Below are 22,070 nucleotides of genomic sequence, written 5' to 3' on the forward strand. Positions count from 1 at the left end.
GTGGGACTTGACACTTGATGGTTTACTTGGGGATTTCTATCAAAACTACAAACGTTCACAAACAGCCTCTTTATAAAATGTGTGATTTTATCTGTTCTGCATTCAGGCTGATGTAGGATTGACCGACCTCAAAAGGGAAAGGCCCAGCCACATGGGGAATTCAGCAGCCTTTTATTCCTCTCAGAAGCACTTCAGACAACCTTGAATATGTCACCTTTTGAAGTGGCGTTGGAAAAGTCTACAAAAGCCACAAACTACCTGAATTACTGTATCGTGAGTTGTTTGATAAAGTTTAATAGAGATTACTCACATTTGAACTGAAAACCCCTTTTGCTCAGTTAGTTAAAGGCACAGCAAGGCAAGTTTATTTATGTCAAGACATCAAAAGCATCATGACAGAGGAAAGAAAAGAAACATTAAAATAGAACATTTAAAAATGTAAAAATCACTGAAATTATTAAATCTGAAAATATGTTCAAATAAAATAATTAAAATGAAATAAATGTAAATAAAAAATACAAAATAAAAGTTAACAAATTAAAAGAGTTAAATAATAATAATTACAGTGCAGAGTAAAAGTTTTAAATCGTATTAAAGCTGTTTAATTAAAGGCAGGTGTCTTCAACCTCGATTTAAAAGAGCTAAGAGTTTCAGCAGACCTGCAGTTTTCTGAGAGTTTGTTCCAGATATAAAGAGCATAGAAACTGAATGCTGCTTCTCCATGTTTGGTTCTGACTCTGGGGACAGAGAGCAAGGTGTGACTTAGTAAAAAAAAACTCACAACACTATCCATCCAGTTGCTGTTAAAGAAAAAGTCATGTGTCTGAGTTTTCACTTTAGATAGAACTACTTTCTCTTTTTTGAGAACCTGGAGGACGTTAATTATTTGTGTATTAAACAGGGGCCTTAAAGATATTCAATGAAAAATGTGTAGTTCTTAAGACTGAGACGAGCGGCAGCCTTGCAGCATTCATCTCTTGTTAACCTTTCAAACTATGAGTAAAACACCACAGAGGGATAAAAACAAGCACAAAGTCTAAGAGGGGTTAATATTTTACCCTCACAAAGACAAAAAAAGAAGACATTTCTCACAAACTGGGAAGCTATAGCACGATAGGAATGCTTGACATTTTCCATACACACATTTAATTCATCATCTAAATGTTTAAACTACAACTTATTACAGAGGCAGTATATTATAAAATATTAAGAAAAGCAGCATTTATTGTAAACATTCAGATGGGACGTCCGGCCTCGCAGTGATAAACATGCATACCAGCGTCTGTACTCTGTTGCATGTTACCCCCCTCTCTTTCTTCCCTTGTTCCCACAGTGGATTAAAGGTAAATCTGTGAAATAAACCCGTCATGTCTTCATGGTGTACCCGTCAAACAGTCCATGTGAAGACTCATCCTCTTTAAATGTGTCTATCACTGTAGAGGCTCAAGTGTTTCCCTGCTTGCTGTTTGTGAGGGAGAGAGAGAGACACAAACCCCGGGGCCTCCATGCTGAGAGATACAGGAATGCAATCTGCTCTGGGGAGGATATTTGTGTTAAGACATGATTTACTGGCGCAACAGAGATTGCCAAACTGGTGAAAAGTCAGAGTGAGGACACAATAAAAAAAAAATGTGGGCTGAAAAAGAAATCAAGGTGGTTCTAAAAAGCTGGGTTTAAAGAATCTGTGAGCTCTGTTTCACCTTTTTGACCTCTGCAGCATCTGTTTTGGACTTTGCGTGGTCTGGTTTTTGTTAGTTAGTGTGAAATTTCCACTTTGGTGTAAAGGACTCACCAACAATAACCCGTGATGTCATGAAGCACAGACATTCATAAACCCCAGAGACTACAATAAGTTAATTATCTTTCTCTCCTCTATGTACACATGGCATGAAAAATCTAACTTTATATATTTGACATTCCAGTTTAGTTGTAAGTATGTTTTTTCACTGATTTCAAAGCATGAATTAAGGTTGTGAGAGGACTTTCAGGTAAGTGTAAGGCTGGAAATGAATCTACACCAGACGTCACAAATCTGGTGGTTTCATGTTACAGTATCGCTTTTAATTGCTTCCTCTTTCAAAGTCCCGTGTTATTTTTTGTTTTTCCAATTTGTTGCCACACACCGAACTGCTTTTCTGTACTTTCTGTGTTTGAGGTAAGTTCTACAAATATAGGAAGTTGTTAGCAAAGAGAGTGACTGATGTCTATATATATGTTAAGGGGTATGATGAGGGGTGGAGGGTCTTGAATATATTTTTATCTGCCAAAGAGGAGTCCGGCAGAAAGATGCTATGGTATCATTGGTTTCACGATTTAAATAAGCTCCATGTTACCAGCTTCAATATTAGAGTTCTGGTTAAACATCAATATTTAACATCCAATCATAAATACATAATTCAACAAAAATGGGACCCTAAGAAGCACGAACACTAAGGGATATTTTGGGGTTACAGGATAATGATGCTGATGGACTATAAACTATACTCTGGATTTTACGAGCTATCATTCAGCCCTGTTAGATTACCAAACTTTCAACTCCTGACTTTTAATCTAGTGCCTGAATGAGGTCAACATTACACCTATAGTTCAATCTTTCCAATTTTTTCATTTTCCTTCCTTTCTCTTTCTTTCTGTCTCAGTTTGTGGCAAGTCTGTACTCGGCAGTAGAAAGCAGGGCATACTCTGCATTCCTAAAGGAGTGTCTGAGAGTCAAACTACTCTGACAGGCGGAAGGAAAGACACACACACACTTACACACACACACACACACACACACACAGACAGACACACACACACACACACACACACACACACAGTCTGAAGCTAGATAGTGTTTACAGTTATTATAAGACTTAAGAGGATAAATGTCCTTGTTGTTCTCAGGGCAGAGGATGTGGGAAACGCCCGTAACAAGCACAGAAGGGCTTTTTTATAAATGACATCACTTTGCCTGACTCACAACTGGGAAAGTCACCGCATCTAATGCCAGTTTTTGCCATGAAAACTGGAACCTACGGGGGCTCCGCATGAAACCGGCCGCCATATTGGCTCATTGGATACATTTCAATGAGTTGAGCAATGGGAGGTTTGAGCCTAAATGTCCGAGTAACTTACGCAGTAACGTTTATCTAAGAAACGCCCTTTTTTAAAACCCCTCTCAAGTGTGTTGAGGGAGACAAGCCAATCACACTTGGAGTGCCTAGGGAATTGACAGCCGTTGTGACCAATCAAGAAGCGAGGAGTTTTGACAGAAAGGGGGCGGGGTTAAGGCGGTGTCTGTGGAGCCTAGGGTGTCGCCGCGGTGGCTCCCATTCGAAGGCGACGGCGGTTCGTCTGTATTTCGGTTTCTAATCTCTCCCTGAACAAACAAAAAAAAAAAGAAAGAAAGAAAGAAGCGAAATAACTCCGAAGAGACAGCGAATTTGACTTTAACGGTTTTTTTTTTACAAAGTTCTTCTCGGTCGAGATAGTGGAAGCAGAAAGGGTATGACGGGGTGTGCCGAGAATTTGAATTAGCTCACCGTTAGTTTGAAGAAAGAGAGAGAGAGAGAGAGAGGAGAGAGAGGTTGAGAGAGAGAGAGAGAGAAACAGAGAGAGAGGAGAGAGAAAGAGAGAGAGGTAGCGAGACAGTGAGTAGAGAGAGAGAGGTAGAGAGAGGTAGAGAGACAGAGTGAGTAGAGAGAGAGAGAGAGAGAGAAGCCATTTTGTCCCGACTGTGTGGGAGAAAAGAAAGAGTGGAAAAGAGGAATCACACGGGAGGAAGATCCTATTTTTTTGCTTTCTGTTGTCGTTGCTGTGAAAGGGGAAGGGGGGGAAACGATCCGGCTCGGGAGTAACGAACAATAATAACTTCTTCTCGGACACGGGTTGGTATCTTAGCACAGCTAGCTCACGAAGCTAATCAACAAATCCCAGACTGTAAACCGCTAACAGGGGCAGTCGGTCGGTCGAGCTGGCTTTAGGCTTCACATAGGCGTGTTTAGGTTACTGTTTTTTTTTTTGTTTGTTTGTTTTTTTTGTTTTTTGTTGTTGTATCTGCCTGGTTTTGGGTCACAAGCTGCTTTTTTCAATGGCGAAGAAGACGTACGACTTGCTGTTCAAGCTGCTGCTGATCGGAGACTCGGGCGTGGGGAAGACCTGTGTGCTGTTCCGCTTCTCAGACGACGCCTTCAACACAACCTTCATCTCCACCATAGGTAAGAAGAAGAAGAAGAGCCACATATTACATACTGTTTAAAAAAAAGATAACCCTCCTTATGTGTGGACAGGTTGACAGCTGGCCTCACTCTCCTGCAGCTGGACGTATTTGTTCGTTTAGCCCCTCTGCAGGCCTACACACACACAGGTTAGCTGGAGAAGCTACTTGTGCAGCTTTATTATTCTTATTATTATTATATGTAACCTCTTTAACATCGGTTACAAACGACTGTGACTTTAATAACAAAACGCCATTATCATTTCATGGGCAAGCCTGCCAGAAGTTGCGAGTATAACCGGTTTTTAGGGAGTAGGGGAATTGCTGTCATGTCACTTTGACCCAGTGGCTAATAAGCTACCAAAGGCTTGCTGTGGGGTTAGGGTTAATATACAGGGCCGTACTGCTCTTACTAAATCTCTCCATGTAAGTGATAGACATTTCAATGCAAACATATATAACTTAACTTCCTCCCTAACTTTTTTTTTTTCTCCTCCCTCTGACCTCTACGCATGCGTCCAGCATGACTTACTTACAGGGATGGGCGACTTCACGTTCACAGCAAGGGGCCCACATTCATTTAATTCTCACTGCCAAGGGGCCAAATTAAACCATTACAGTCGATTATGTCTCAAATTTATCTCAACATGTACCAGTGATCAAATATTATTCTGGACATATTGCTGGTTTTCATGACAGATTTTGTCATGTTTTCTTCATGTTTCCAATTAATTTGATGTGTAAAAATTGAGCTGAGGGCCACGTTGAGGGTTGATGGGGGGCCGCAAGTGGCCCCCGGGCTGCCAGTTGCCCACCCCTGACTTACTATATTACATATTAATTGGAAGGCAGTACTGGGGTACCTGTACCTGTAATTTTGTACAAGTGGGCAGTTTCCCTCCTTGCCAAATTATTAAATTAAAGTCTTTGTGGTGTTTTATAGATTTTATAGATTAAAATGTTAGCAACATCCAAATGTATGATTCTAATTGTTAAATACGAGGCTGTTTGAACAAAAAGTAACATTGACTAGAGTTGAATAAAAGTGACAGAAACTGCACTTGGATGGCAGTACTGAGGTACCTGTACCTGTAATTTTGTACATGTGGGCAGTTTCCCAGAAATCATAAACAATCCATCATGGTGGCATCATCAGCTTTTTTCCTCCCTCTGACCTCTACGCATGCGTCCAGCATGACTTACTATATTACATATTAATATAAACAGTCCCTGTTGTGAATTAACACTTCAAAGGTAACACATATCTTGATCTGTACAAAATGACAGTAAACCCCCCCAGAAAGCAGTGATGGAAAAACATTCAGAGACTTCACTAAAGTAAAACTAGCCTTACTGTGATATGTATTGTGAGTTAAACTCTTTTAACATGAATTCATAAGCAATATAATTAAAATGTGAATCACAAGATTAATTAGCCAAATTATTAAATTAAAGTCTGTGTGCTGTTTTAAAGATTTTATAGATTAAAATGTTAGCAACATCCAAATGTATGATTCTAATTGTTAAATACGAGGCTGTTTGAACAAAAGTAACAGAAACTGCAATTGGATGGCAGTACTGAGGTACCTGTACCTGTAATTTTGTACATGTGGGCAGTTTCCCTCACTGACTTCTTCAAAGAAATCATAAACAATCCATCATGGTGGCATCATCAGCTTTTTTTCCTCCCTCTGACCTCTACGCATGCGTCCAGCATCACGCTCTCATGAGTCAGGTGTCAAACTATCTTGAGTCCTCTCACAGCCCAAGTGACAGATCCGTTTACTCCGGTTGCTTAAGATCAGTGCTGAGTAATAATGTAACATAAAACGCAAAGCTAAATGTTTGCAGTACACTGGCATTACATCCTCGATCTGTTGATTGAACTTTAGTTGAAGCCCAGCTTTAAGTGTCGACACTCTTGACTGTGTGCCTGGGAACACACCACCATAAAGGGCAACTGTGTTCCCACAGGCATCCAGGCCAGATTAGATTTGTTGAGGTACGGCATGCTGAACAATCGCTGTGTTGCAAAGCTCGCTGTCACATGTAAATGTTTTTGTGTTTGTGGTTTGGCTGATGCCGAATCTTAGAATTAGCTGCTGTTTGTGTTGAATTACACTGTGTTTCCTTGTAAGCGTCTGTGTTGCCAAATTAATAACAAAATGATTGTGATTATGTTGGCCAATGTTGACATTGAAGTTAAAGGAACGATGACAGCGCTCATCAGTTGAAGGGAAGGCTGTGTGATGATGGTCGAATGCAGCGTGACAGGTTCTTCAGCAGTCAAAGCCAGATAGTGACCTTTGCCTCTTTGCAGAGGTACTTTCCCAGCCAAGTGTTTCATTCCCTGTTAGCTTTTACAAGAACTGCTGTATACTTATATGAAGTACATTTAACAAGTTATAAGTCAACCCCAAAGCAAATTTCAATATGCTGCAAAAGAACCAGTTTCACATTAGAGATAATGAGCTGGAGCTCTCTAACGCTACTGATTGGGTATTCAAATCAACTTGCTGCGTTTGTCTAAATGATCCAAATACTGCTCTTGTGGATCTCAAACACAAACAAAGTGTATAAGTGATATTTTTCATACAGCTCCACCATCAGTTTCAGAGTTACTGAGCAACAATCTAGATATTGAAACACTTTTTGGGAACTCCTGATGTTGACACTAATCTGAAGAATTTAGCTCTGTTACAACTCTCTTTTTGAATTGTTTTCTCTTCTTTATTTATGTTTTCATCTTTATTGATGCCACGTTTCAACCACAAATCCATTTCTTTATTTCTCTCTATTGTTTATGATTTAATCTGTCTTAATGTAAAATACTTAACCGACACATGGCAACATCAATATTTGCATATTGGTAGTTAATGCAGTAAAAAAAATGCATTACAGTAGGATTATTAGATTTAAAGTGTGTTTCTCAGACCTACATTTACAACTAATATTAATCTATAAGAATAAAACTCCATGTGGATCGTAATACCCTCTGAATTCTTAGGAATACCTCAAAGGCTACTAGTACACCGTTTTAAAAATCACTGATTTTAGTTTTTCACAATGACAAGGGACCAAGATGATAATAGTGTTTAAGCTGAAACTGTCAGCGGTGGTAATTAATGTCATCCAGTTGAGGAAGTGCTTCCTTGCGGTGTTTACCTGCCTCAGTTGGCCTAAAAACATGGCAGCACACTTGTGGTGGATTTGAGAGAGGCTGTCTGGCACATTACATAAATAAGAAGTCAGAAAACCAATATACTTTTACTCATGTTGAGGTATTTGTTTAAAGGTTTTCAACAGAGATGTCCCCATAAAAACTACAACACGATCAACACTTCAGTCTCTGCTTTGCCTTTGTTCTCCATCTGTATTCAAAACAAAGCAGCACACAGTGTGGTAGACTGTAAAAACTTCAGATTACAATGAGCACAATCTACCAGCACAATCATGTAAATCCAACTTTTAAATTCAGGGAGCCCTGACTGTTAGCAACATGTCCAACTATTGTGGTATTGAATTGTAGATAATGTATGTTTGGCAGGATTTCAGGACAAATGCTGGAGCCCTTTAAGACCACGTTTATATTCTGCTTTAATCCCACACAGTAATATGTTTATTAATTGTGCGTTTTCACTCCATAGATTAGTCCGTCAATTTCTCTTTGAGCATATGAAATAATGAAAATGGGCAGATGTACACATCACAATTTTCTATACGTTTAGATAACTTGTTTTGTCAGACCAATTGAGTCCAAGACAAATTCCCCCAAGGGGACAGTGAAGTGTATCGTATCAATGGCTGAAAATGAGTAATTTTCCAATGTACAAAACATAAAATAATCATCGAGGGGCTCAAATTAGATTCGTTTTTTGTCTTAATTTAAAGAATTCCTTAATGATCAATCAGCTTTCAAATGAATAGCTTTTAAATGTATTTTTAGATCAACTCATTTACTTATCAAGTTGTTGTTAGGCTGTAATTATATATAATTAGCAGACGGCTGCACCGCCATAGAGGAGCGAATACCCCAGAAAATAGTCACAGTTTAGAGGCTGTGATCACAATTTGAACTTTTTTTAGTTAAAAAATTACTCAAACAGATAATTATTATTAATTGTGTCTGTTCCATGGGATATAAACCCAGCTTTTCCTGTTCCATGATCAGCTGTGTCATATTTCTTTCTGTCATTTTTGGGCTAAAAAGTGGTTCATGTTTTTGCTTCGACTACTGTTTGTTTAGTCAACGAAACAAACCCCTGAGGTAGATCCATCATAGCGCTGATGACGTGCAGCAAGTACAAAACGTACAGGATAACTGTAATCCAAAATCAAAGCTTGCATAAATCCAACACTTCACCTTATAAGAAGCCTGAGACATAAACAGTTAGAGCCCTCATAGTCTGAGCTGGAAAGTCCAAGAGCGAAACAGAGGTTTGTAAAGAACCAGCAGAACCAGGACGTGTGAAACAAGAGTGTGTTCTTCCTCTCTGACACAGCACTCATACCTTTAGAGACACACATGCACAGCTGCTCCTCAAAATACCCCCACCGGAACCCCCCCCCCCCCCCCCCCCCCCCTCTCTCTCTCTCTCTCTCTCTCTCATCAGCTTCTCATTTCCAATCACTCTCTCCGTCCTTTCTCCTTGTAAATGAGAGGTTATGCATAAATGAAGTGCTGAATATGCATGATGTTGTGATCTGAAATCCCTTTCTCGACAAAACGCCATGAATTTTGCATGGAAACTGGCGACTGGCTGCAGTGGAATTCATACTTGTGGAAGGAATGGTTCCTCTGGGATGGAAAGCAGATCGGGTCCGGCCATAAACCATGTACTCCCTCTTTTTTAAAGTGTCCAATTCAACTTTTAACTGTTATAGAAAGTGTCATTCTCCTCCGGATAAGTGGCCCCATTTTTCCAGTGATTGGCTTTGTGTGTGATTACACAACACACATATTTTCTTGACAACTTGCCAGAGAACCTCATCAGGGAAACATTTTTTTTTTTACTCATCACTTGGAACACACAAATATTATGTCATCCCTGTGGAGTCTGATCCTTTTTTTGATTTCAAGACATTTTGGAGCTTTTTGTGCCTTTTTATTGGAGAGGACAGTGGAAATGGAGCCACAGGTCGGATTCGAACCGGGGTCGCCCCCTTTTGAGGACGGTAGCTTCTGTAGTCTGTACATGGGGCGTGCAAACTAACCACTAAGCCACCAGCACCCCGAGTCTGATCTTTGAGAGACGTATCATTTTAACTGTCAGGAAACCTCAACCCCTTCATATCTTTGTTTCATCAACAATATTAAAAAGGTAACTCTGTTGTTGGTCTGGAGGTGTTTGTAAACGTAGTAAGCTCGTCTCCACAATCCCCCTTGTCTCTTTTTTGTTAGCTAACTATACATCTTCCTGTCATTCCCTCCCTCCCTTCCTCTGGGGAGTGCATAATATCCAGTGAGTCACACCTTGGCAGCCTGTGTTTCATTATTATATGACTGCCCCACCTAGAGAGCACAGCTGTTTCTTTGACTTTTTAACCATCTACAGTCTCTGGCCAGAGCCGAACCGACAGCTCACGATTAAAGTCGAAAACACGGGCCAAAATGTTTCAGTATGAGTCACCCCTTTTTCAACGTGGCCTCCTTTGGGGCTTCCCAAACTTGACAATGAGTATTATGAACCTGATTCACATTATTTGTTGTAGTTTCACTTTTGTACCTTGTTTTTTCTTTCTTTATCACTCTTGCTAGAAAGTAAAATCCCCTGTTATATCATTCTAGGTTTGAAAATTATTGTTTTCATCATCGAGTTTCAGTTACCGGTATGTTTTGAATACATTTTCAAACAGTCAACAGTAAAATGATTTGCAGTTCTTTAGGTAATCCAGTTATATTGGAATATCTTTGACTTTGGGACTGAAAGTCAGATACAAAAAAAATTGAATACACTGGAAAATGTTAATCATCATTTTTCCTTTTTATTCAAAATGTTTTGATCAAAAAGATTAACTGATTCTACAAAGATATATTAAACATAATTAGCTTAGCGTAAGAGTTAATTTTCCTAGTCCTGGAATTTGTTGAGTTTCAGTACATATTTGAATAAAAGTACATCACAGACTTGGGCAGGGACAAAGTATCGATACCTAAAGCAATATATTATCGTCCTGACTCTTGTGGTACAATTATCTAAATGCTGGATCAAATTATTGATATTTTAGTTGTTGTTTTTTAAATGGTGCTCTGAAGAGATTTCCCTGGCAATTTGACCAACTGCAACTGTTCACAGTGATGTTAAAAACTTAAATAATTTTAACAAATTACAACATGAACAGACATTAATCGGCCAAACATGAAGCTGACAGCGGGATAACTGAAGACAACAGGATAATGTCGGGGGTGAAAAGAAGTTAAAGGATGAAGACCTGATAAGAAACCAAACACCAACTTGCCTGGAATAGAAACATTAATCCTGCACTTTCACCTTTTAGGGACCTTTTACATTCTTCAGTTAATCAGATATGGTGATGCATCCTTTTGCTGTTGCTGTCATTGTATTAAGTATCACAGAATCACTGTATTGTGAAGTTAAAGCTCTCGTGAGCCACGTATTGCATATCATGTTGAGTTACCCTGCGACTCCCACTTGTAGCATAGACCTGCTTTTACTAGTGTCATGTAAAAGTTTTGTTGTGATTTAACTCTCCCTCTAATACACAAAGAAGTTCAGTTTATAATTCAAAGCACAGTGTCCTTATATTTAAAGTAATTTAATAAAACCAAGACAGACATTTCTTAAAGTCTAAATAAGTTAGTTTCCACTTTGAAAAACATGCACGCATGAAAGCAGAGTTTTCTCTGACCACAGTTTAGCCTCTCCCTGCACCGTAAATCTTTTCCAACCACAAATGAAACCCTGAAGGCATAAACATTGGATATGACTAATACACTTTAAATATGTGCAATATCATGTTTCTAACCAACCGCGTGTCCGCACAGGTTTTTACAGTGACAAGGTCATATCAGTATATTTCAACTTGTTCTCAGCTTTCATGTCTGGACCTGAATTCTCTCGGTAACCTGGTTCTTTTGTGCGTCTGTGCCCATTGTTACACGGCTGCTCATCCCACAGTTGTGTGCTGATAGGCTCCAGGTCTGGGCATGACACTGCAGAATCAGGAAGAGATACTCTTATTGTCTGTGTGATGAGAAAACTTGTAACTCCCTCATAAATGTCCGTCCTGTGTCTTTTGGTGATATCTTCTTTTTCTCCTCCTTTTTATTTGCGTCAGCTGTTATTTTTCTGCTCATCTGCACCTTTAATTGTCTGTACTTTATGTGCTTTTGTTGATTATTGTCTTCTTTTTGTGTTACAGGAATAGACTTCAAGATCAAAACTGTTGAATTACAAGGAAAGAAGATCAAACTACAGATCTGGTGAGTGAATGAAATGTTTAAAAAGTTACTTTGTAGTTTGTTTCCCAACTTGACATAAAGAGGTACCGGACTGTAAAATATGCCAATGCTTTAAAAAAAGATGTCTTTCCATTCATTTCTCCTCTGTTGATGGGTTGTTACATCATAGGGAAACATCTGTTTGACATGCCTCCCTCAAGCACAGAAAAATGTTAGAACAGGAAATGGTCATCAGTCCATCAGGAGCTTTGCTGCAGGCTTATTGTTGTAGTCCAAAACAACTGACTTTCTCAAACGAAATTTTGAGAAAAATATTTTCTGCACAAAAAAAAACATGGTTTAGGTTTAAAGGTGAGAGTTTATGAGATTGCATATTGGACTGAAACTTGCAAGCATTTCATAAAATTCCTTAAACGTTAAGCTGATTTATGAATTCATTATTTAGTATGACCAGAAATGATCTATTGGCTTTGTCAACATCAAAGAAATCCTTCTTTTCTGAGGGACATTTTTGCCTTTATTGAATAGTACAGCTGAAGAGAGAGAGGAAATGTTAGGAGGAGAGAGTGAGGGACGACACGCAGCAATGTGGCCGAGTTTGGATTTGAACCCGCGGCCTGCAGAGAGGACTATAGCCTCGGCTGTCAGGGCGCAACATAACTGCTAGGCTATCCGGCGCCCCCAACATGGCAATCCCCGACACAAAGATATTCAATGAACTATCATAAAAGACAAGCCGAAATGGCAAACATTCACACATGCAATGCTGAAACAATTACAGTGACCCATGTCACTGCAATGTGAGTTTCAAAATAAAACTGGGTATAAAGAATGAGATAATTAGTGTTGTTGTGGTAGAATAAATTCCCAGTGTTTTTGAATGTGAAAGATGATAAATGTGCTGAGAATGTCTCACAATTGTTGGTCAAATTTCCCAAGGTCTGAAGACAAAACTGTTATTGATAAAGCAGCATTTTTAAAATAAAGAGAACAGCTCCTCAGCAGACAGGAGATTATTCCTTCAAGGCCAATTACAAATCATATCCAGAGAAAGAAACACATCTTCACCCTCTTCTATGTGAGGGTCTTACAGACACAGCTACACCGTCTTCTATGTGAGGATCTTACAGACACATCTTCACCCTCTTCTATGTGAGGATCTTACAGACACATCTACACCGTCTTCTATGTGAGGGTCTTACAGACACAGCTACACCGTCTTCTATGTGAGGGTCTTACAGACACATCTTCACCCTCTTCTATGTGAGGGTCTTACAGACACAGCTACACCGTCTTCTATGTGAGGGTCTTACAGACACAGCTACACCGTCTTCTATGTGAGGGTCTTACAGACACATCTTCACCCTCTTCTATGTGAGGGTCTTACAGACACAGCTACACCGTCTTCTATGTGAGGGTCTTACAGTTCTATCAGAGGCTCTATAATACATCGGCTGGTTTACAGAAATAAACACATTTTCTGTAACCCTTTGCACTGTGGGTTTGTAATTGGCACGTCTTAACTTGAATTAACAAATAAATGATCAGTAATTTAGGTAGCATCCTTTGATTAATTGTCGAAGCTCGTTAGCCATTCTGTTGAATTTTTAAAGGTAGTTACATCGTGTTCGTCTCTGTTTTCATCTTTGTAGCACCAGAACTTCCCCTAAAAGACTTAAATGCCAAATTCGTGCTCAACCTTATTTTTTTCCCAGTTTTCATTTACTTAATTAATGAATAGAGTGTCATCTGTAATTTACTAGTTTGTACAAGCCTTATTAGAGCTTGTTCTCCAGACTGCACACATGCAATTATATCCAGGATACGTCTCACATCATTTAGCTTTCTCACATCATTTAGCTTCAGAATAAGGTTTCTGGCACTCAGCCATGATTCTGACCGGATCTGAAACTCGATCACATTCATCCTGATGCTGTCCATTAAACCTCCTCTGTGTCTTGGATGTATCTCGACCTCACTCCAATTTACATTTTCTCCTCTTCCTGTCCAAGCACATTATGTCTCTGTTTAATCTTCACTGTTTCAACCCGAGCACCTGGAGATGTTTTCATGTTCACCAGATCAATAAAATCCTACTTTTTAACCAGCTATTATTTCAACGTCATAGTGAAACAACTATTCTAAACGTAGGTGCTCGTGCTCCTGGGCTTTCTCTCTTCCTCTTTATCAACACTGATAAATACGTGTTGGCAGGGTTTCCCCTGATAGGCAAAAGTCACGGCTGACGCTGTTTGCCTGAAGTGGAATTTAACCCTCACCAGGTTCAACTTTTAATGCTCACAACAACAATATTTTTCAAATTAAATTTGTCATCAAAGAAGATATTCTTCCTGCTCAGAGTAAGAACTGGGCTCATGGCACTTTCAATATTTTCATAATTTTTATCAGCCCTTTTTTTTGACCAGCACAGGAATGTCATCACAATGATATTGACTGATTTCTAAACCAAAACTGGCCTGAAGCTGATACAAATTATTCATTTTACTGTTGGGAGTAAGCATGCCTTGCACAGATAAGACATTTTATTTATAAGCTAAATATGACAATGCAACAGACTCTGTTGAGCCAAGAAAGCAATTTAGATGTTTAACATTTGTTGCTGATATGTGTGGTGATTTGTCGATGAAAGTGACGAGTCCCAACATGTTGTGAAGTAATCATCGAGTCACTGCTGTAGACAAACGTCTCTGTAAAACCTGCTGATACTTTAGTTCAGTTAATGTTTTGATTAAGTTAAAATCGGAGTTAACTGAAGTTATGTTCCTCAAAGAATCGGCTTGGACTCAAAACAAGATAAAAAAATAAAAAGAATGTGTTTGTTTTTGTTTGCTTTTTAGGGACACAGCGGGCCAGGAGAGGTTCCACACCATCACCACCTCCTACTACAGAGGAGCCATGGGCATCATGTTGGTCTACGACATCACCAACGCCAAGAGCTTCGAAAACATCAGCAAATGGCTGCGTAACATTGACGAGGTAAACGACACACACTCACACACTCTGACTTATGTTTCCTGGGTCTGATGTTATGAGGATGTGTGCGTGAATGTCGAGTGTCGGCACTCCCTTTTTTTCATCCACTGCTTACTGTTGGCATATTGACAGAGTGACATCAATAGTGTGAGGGAACGCAGCCAGCTTTGCTAACTAGCTGGATGATGAGTGTGCAGTGAGCTTTGCAGCAGGCGTGTGTGACTAAACTACAACAGATGAACCAGATGTCTGTGTGCATCTGGCTTGTTGCAGGAGAACAGGAGGTTGTGTTGTTTTTACAACCTACATTAGTTTAATCTCCAGTAAACAATAGCAGCTGATAGACTCAACCTGCCCAGTCACATTGAAATTGTTGTTGTTCAATAAAAGCCACATATCAATAATAAGAAATATTAATCTTGAATTCAGACTGAGTGATAAGTAAATGAGATTTAATTTGATATAAAAGTGTTCACATTTTATGTGTTGTCCAACTCCTTAGGAAGCTTTATATTCAAAATCATGCAAAAACCAGCCTTTCATTTACTCTCAAGTTACAGGCTGTATAGTTAGACAAATGACCTGTACCAGTATACCAGTGTACTGGAAGGGCTCCCATGTGCATTATGGATAATCTGATAAACATGCTCACTCATCAATGCCATCTATATATTACTTGTGCTTTATTCTTTAAGTCAGTTTAGTGCGTGTAACAAACAACATTAATCTGCTCATCTTACTCTCTTATCTAAACACACACATTCCTTCACCTCTCCTCTGTTGATACACACAGCGACTTGTCCCGAGCTTTGTTTATTTGTGTTTCTGCTCTTCTGACAATGTTCCTCAGCTCATTAAGAAGCTCTGTTAACGTTGCCTACATTTTGAAAAGTTTCACTTGATATTTGGTTATCACATCAGGTGATCCACTCAAGTTTCAAAACTTGAGATTAAAATTTTGGCTTCCCGTTGCACTTGTTTTGTCCAATAAATTTGTCATGTGTGGTAAATGTGTAAAAGTTTTTCTTGGAATATTTTGACCAAATGACTGAGTGTCAGATCTCCATGGGTCTGATTCTTCCTGGGTTGCTTCACGTCTTATAGCACGAGTCTTACAGTACTGTATTCCGTCCCACAGCTGCTCTCCACGTTTTCTGTCTGTAATACTTTCACATAAAACAGAGTAAGATTGTCAAAAACATCAATAATTGGTTGTTTTCAGCACCACTTATCAGGTATCTTTATCAGATAGGACAGCTGAAGAGAGACAGGAAGTTTTGGGAGGAGAGAGTGGGGGATGACATGCAGCAAAGCACCGAAGTCGGATTTGAACCCACAGCCGCTGTGATGACGCGGCAAACAAATCAGTCAATGTTAGTTTTACAATACACTCGATAACAAGAGAAAACAAGTTGTGAAATGCAATGTTTTCTTTAAGACTTGACCTACAGACCGCCAGCTGGTAGCGCCACCCACCGCCCCCCCCAGAAGAATGCTACTAATGTACTACTGTACTACTTTTATTAACAGTACGTCAAATGTAGTCATAAGTTCAGTGATCTCTTCTGTACCAGCACTGTGTGAAGGTTGTAAGTTTTGCTGCCCTGGAGTTCACTTTTTGTTGCGGTGTTATCCAAACGGATATCGAGATTGTTTTGTTTTTACTGTTATCATATCAAAGTCTGGAAGAATGGCTTCTAAAGGCCAGATACTTCATATAGTAGTATGGTAATTATAAGATAAATATTATCATGAGGTGATTATGAGATAATTCAGACGAGCTGTCCGCTCACCTTTTGGTTGAAGTAGAAACATCTTTGTGGAGAGTTCTTGCTGTCTCTTAGCTTCTGACTTCTTCGATTTGTGTTTTATTCTTCCATCAAACCAGTTATTCATTCATGTGTGTAATCTTCTGGATCTGTGCCAACCATCAAACACATCACATAAATAACACACATGATCCGTCTGTTATCTCTGGCTGCACAGTCCGATGTAATGATCTGTCACCTGATCAGTGTGAAGGTGTTGTACATCAAATGAAGCCGATTAGGTGAGACTGCCTGGCTCTGGGTTTAGTCTGGAACGCTTTCTTGTAATTTTCTCTCACCCTCGGTGTTAAAGAGCTTTGAGTCCGGTCGAGGAAAGGAAACACAATGAATTTCCTGCAAACTAAGAACTCTCCCCTGCTGATGTCGAAGCGTGTTGTTGATTTCACAGAGGGCTAATAGGACACAGGGAATTCTGTTCCTTGGAGGGTGGCATGCTTGTAGTATGTTCAGTGTTGTTTACTGACCTTTCTGTTAAGTTTGTGAAAAGGAAAACCAATAAGCCACTACTTTCACAATCAAATAGTCATGTCTTTATACAACATTGGAAAACAATCCCTTGTTCAGGTTCTCAAAAATGATTTGATTTGCACTTTATTTGGTTAGGAAGACCTCATCGAGACCAAATCTTTTCACTCAGGGAGTCCTGGAAGGGAGTTCATCAAACAATCATACTTTATGTTATTTAGGTCATTTTTTCAGCCTTTAAATCAAAAGCTACTTTAGAGTGCCGGATAGCCTATCGCTAATGTCGCGCAACCCATGTACAGGCGCAATAGTCCTCATCACAGCGGCCTTGGGTTCAAATCCGACCTCGGCCCTTTGCTGCATGTCATTCCCGTTCTCTCTTCAGCTGCCCTATCTGAAAATGTCCAAAAACCCCAACAAAACCAACCTCCTTTTATCACATCACTGTCTCCAGCCCTCTGACAGCAGCTGACACCCCACATGGAGAAGGTGGAGCGACATGTTTCTTCATAGACTTTATAAATGAACCTGTATGTTTAGTCGGCAGGTCCAGCCCTGTGATTGTAACTTTTAATTAAGAGAAAGCTAACCGTCTTCAGCTGCCTGTGTTCCCACAACACCTCACTGTGTGTGCTGCAGGTGTATCTGTTCATTGTGAACAATCGGCTGCACATCCACACCAGAAGTGGTTTCGTATATGTAGCCACAGCATTAACCATTAGATGTCTAATTTTAACAAACCGTATTAATTTATGTTGTACTTCAACTCTAGTCTCTCCTTTACATGCTTTTTCTGCTCTTGCACACACACTTTATTTCTGTCTCTTAAGATGTATTTAGTTCTTAAATCTTAAAAAAACTATGCAAAAATCTACTAATAAGAAATATTGTTGGAACTTACATATGCTTTTTTGTGTCTTATGGCTTTGGAGATAAATCTGAGGGGTCAGAAGATCATTAGACTCCTTATAATCCTCCATTTGTTTTTGGAAGAAATAGCTAAATGTATCCCTAAATGACTTGATAAGAATACAGAGTTATTGTAGAAGAGTTAGTTAGGTCGCACCCCATGTACAGAGGCTGAAGCAGGCGTTCAAGTCTGACCTGGGACTTATTTTCAACATCTCTCTCTCTCTCTCTCTCTCTGTGTTTGTCTATGTTTTCCAATACATCCATTGTCCTATCCAAAACAAATATTTAAAAGTTTTACAAACCAATTCTGGTTTTCTGTAAATAGACAGATGCAATGAGTTCCAAAGTGCCAAACTAAATACAAAGACTTGAGTTGTTTCTCTGCTCCCTGCAGAATCTTTGAAAACATCCTGCTTATTTCCTCTGTGTGTGTGTGTGTGTGTGTGTGTGTGTGTGTGTGTGTGTGTGTGTGTGTGTGTGTGTGTGTGTGTGTGTGTGTGTGTGTGTGTGTGTGTGTGTGTGTGTGTGTGTGTGTGTGTGTGTGTGTGTGTGTGTGTGTGTGTGTGTGTGTGTGTGTGTGTGTGTGTGTGTGTGTGTGTGTGTGTGTGTGTGTGTGTGTGTGTGTGTGTGTGTGTGTGTGTGTGTCAGTGTGGGAACTTGTTACAGAAGTGACCGTTTCAGAAAAAAACAAAACATGCACCTGTAGCGCGGAACAAAACATATCTACACAGTCGTGTGTGATGTTAAACGTAAAGTAATAATTTTTTATCTGAATCTTTTTTCAGCATGCAAATGAAGACGTGGAGAGGATGCTGCTAGGCAACAAGTGTGACATGGAGGACAAGAGGGTTGTCCCAAAAGCCAAGGGAGAGCAGGTGAGTCTACCACAGTAATTTTTTTTGTTTATGTAGCGTAGTTTTGTGGCTAGCGGGGAACAACCACAGACATATTTCACACATTCAATTTCACTTTTGATTTTGATTAAATGTGACCACGCTGAAATAAAGTCAAGAGTGCAACGCTTTTAAGTAGGATTTTTTAATTTTTCCTCCATGTGGATGCACCTTGTCCAGATGTGGACGAGTATTCTTCCCCCTCTGGTGTGAGTGACTGTGGGGACTCCTCAGTGATGTCACTTCCTCATCATGACCTTTGTTTAAACCTCGGATTCTGTCACTGTACAATAAAACATTTAGTAAAGCTGCTCCCATCTTTCATTGGGGATAAATCTACCTCTCCAGTCGTGGAAACATCTTGGTGTGTGTGCAGTGCCTTTAAGAATCTGTGTCTCATTTTACCAGAGGGAACGAAGCACTGACAGGGCCATCTGCAGATTTAGCAACATCGGATCCAGATCTGCGTACTCATACATACACACACCTGCCTCACTAGAATGGAAGTGTGTGTGTGTGTGTGTGTGTTGGGGATACCTGATCTGTGTCCTGCGCTGAGGATCAGTCACTTTATTTTTGGACCGGAGCTTCTTCAGCTGAACTCTTCGTTCTGACTCTGATTTCTCCTCCACAGATCGCGAGGGAGCACGGCATTAGGTTTTTTGAGACGAGCGCTAAGGCCAACATCAACATCGAGAAGGCTTTCCTCACGTTAGCAGAAGACATCCTGAGAAAGGTGTGTACACTTTTCATTTAGTAGACTGAACTTTAATGTGTGCGTTCAATGAAGGATGCAGCTTGAAACTGTGATGTGTTTCACTTTGTCATGGCATCATGACTAAACACTTTTTGAAAAGTACATCCCAATCACTTTGGTGTCAAAACAACAACACGCATTTCAAGCTGGACAACTGGCACAGATAACTTCACTGTGTATGGTACTAAGTAAAAACAATCAGCAAACTTTTCTGTTTTGGTTATGTGAAAAGATGTACAGTTAATGTATCTGACTTTTTGCTTCACTAACTCTGTTGGAACAAAATCTACCAAACAGTCAGTTTGCATGATGTCGATTGATTGTGTTAGTCCGACTAAAACTGGACCTTTACATTTGAATTAAACAAATTAGTCCAACTGAGGTTTCAAACTCATCATTGTGACCTGTATGGATCTGTATGCCGGACCTCGCTGGGCAGCACAGTGTTTTATTTACAGGTCACTCATTGGTCACTCCTTACCTGACTACTCTTCTGTCTGTTAACTAGTGAAGCCTTTCAATGTGATCTCAAAACTGGATTACTTTGACAATACTGAGGTTTAGGACTGAATGGGGAAAGAACTGCTTTCAGAGTTGCAGCACCCATAACTACTGAGGGAATTAACTTGTAACTGTTTGAAGATGTGAAATCATTGAAACAGACATTTTTGCCATGCCATTATTTTAAACTGTTCCTCACTGCTAAAATATAGGATACATCAAATTATGAAAAATCTCTATTCTATACATGCCCTAAATGTAGACAGTATTAAACACATTGTCGTGCCTTTGTGTTTAACAGAGGATGATTTAGTTAAGTTTCATGACTTACTAAGTCGTGTTTTGTGTTTTCTCTGCCAGACGCCTGTAAAAGAGCCCAACAGTGAAAACGTCGACATCAGCGGTGGAAGTGGAGTCCCAGGCTGGAAGAACAAGTGCTGCAGTTGAACTACTCCTCTGTTTCACTCACACTAACGCACACACACACAGACACACACAGGCACACACATGCACACACATGCACACACACTCTGACACATACTCTCTCTCTCTCTAACTGCTAACTCTAACTCTCTCTCTCGCTCTCTAACCTGTCTCATGAGTTTTCTTGCACACTGACACTCTCTGTCTGTCTCTTTATCAGAATAAAAACAATAAACCACTTCACTTGTCTAACCCCCCTCCCTCCCTCCCTTCCTTTTTCTCCTCCCACACCCACCCATATTCTTCCAATCCTTCCATCTGATGATCATTTTTATTTCTGATAAAAAGAGAAATCCAGTCACGTTTCTTGTCATTTGTTTTAAAGGTTGTAAAAAAAAAAAAGAAGAAAAACAGAAAAAAAAAGAAAAGACAAGCTCATATTTTTAATATTTCCTTTGCCTGAGCTCACCTTGTTGGACAGCCTCACTGAACCCTTAAACCCCCCCCCCCCCCCCCCCCCCCCCCATCCCCCACCCCCATCCCCACCCCAGCCACAGCACTCACCTTCAAGTGGGAGGAAATCAAACTCAAAGAAAATCAAAGAAAAAAGACAAACGTAGGATTAACATTTTGTACACTTTAGTGGGGTTTCTGTTGTCTAACCGTATTGGGTCATTTACAATTTGTTACAAAGTGACAGAGGCGTGGCTAGCTCCTTTTGTATGTGGGGGTTTATTTTGTCCTGTGCCTTATATGGAAGACAGGGGCGGGGCTGTGTGGTGGGCGGAGCCACATCCACCCAATGAAATTACAGTTCAATATTCTGTCGGCTCAGGCTCCCGATGTCGAGGAAGCTGAGCCGAAGCAGAAGCGTTTGAATTTCTCCTCCAGCCAAGAGAATGGCATTATACAGTATGTCCTGTTTATTGATGTTTTATTTTTATCTGTATGATTTATTTTTCTTTCATTTTATTTTATTTTATTTTTTTTCCCCTCTTTGGGTTTTTTTTTGTTTTGTTTTTTGTTTTTTTTTCCTGCATGCAGATTTCTGTGGGTTGGAAGCGTTTCTGTAACGTTGTGTAACGTTTGCCACTGGGTAACTGTGGGCGGGAGGTACAGAAGTTCTCTTTGGAAATTCAAACAGTTTTGCAGATCCATTAAAAATAAGCTTGTTTAAGTTAACTTGTTTTGTCCTCAATGATGTTCAGTGTGGAGTTTCATGTCTCTGTCCACGTTCCCTTTGGCTTTACATCTCAGAGATTCATAACAGAGTAAGATTCAGGACGTTTTTCTACACTCAGACTGCAAACCCTTAGTGCTCAATTGTCTTTTGAAAATCATTCAGATTATTTAGAAGAATTAAAAAAGGTTGTAGTTTATTTTTGTTTGTACTGACAATTTCCCCCTAAAAAAACACACATCATAGTTACACATTATAAACACTGCAGGCAAGAATAGATAAAACAAGAATCACCAACATTTTCTCTAATAAATTGGAGATGCTTATCAAGCGTAGTGTGCAGGATTCTTTCTTTTCAATGTGACAGTTTGATGTCCTACTCTCCTACTTCATTTTTTTCATGCTTAGTCTAAGATAATAAACACGAGTTGCTCCAGAAGAGGACTCCAGACAGTTTTTTTGGGTCACTTAAGGGTCGTTGAATCTTGAACAGAGTTA

General features: G+C 39.7%; 1 protein-coding gene across 1 annotated transcript; it reads left to right on the top strand.

Moving 5' to 3' along the window:
• The first annotated feature begins 3,284 nt into the window (after positions 1-3,284).
• Positions 3,285-21,574, top strand: rab10 (RAB10, member RAS oncogene family). The gene is made up of 6 exons (XM_020639912.3): positions 3,285-4,196; positions 11,579-11,639; positions 14,477-14,615; positions 18,604-18,693; positions 19,346-19,447; positions 20,330-21,574. Exons 1-6 carry the CDS (start codon positions 4,070-4,072, stop codon positions 20,414-20,416), a joined length of 606 nt encoding a protein of 201 aa, XP_020495568.1. The 5' UTR covers positions 3,285-4,069; the 3' UTR covers positions 20,417-21,574.
• Positions 21,575-22,070: the final 496 nt, after the last annotated feature.

The sequence above is a fragment of the Labrus bergylta genome, chromosome 15 (assembly GCF_963930695.1).
Source record: "Labrus bergylta chromosome 15, fLabBer1.1, whole genome shotgun sequence".
Taxonomy (NCBI): domain Eukaryota; kingdom Metazoa; phylum Chordata; class Actinopteri; order Labriformes; family Labridae; genus Labrus; species Labrus bergylta.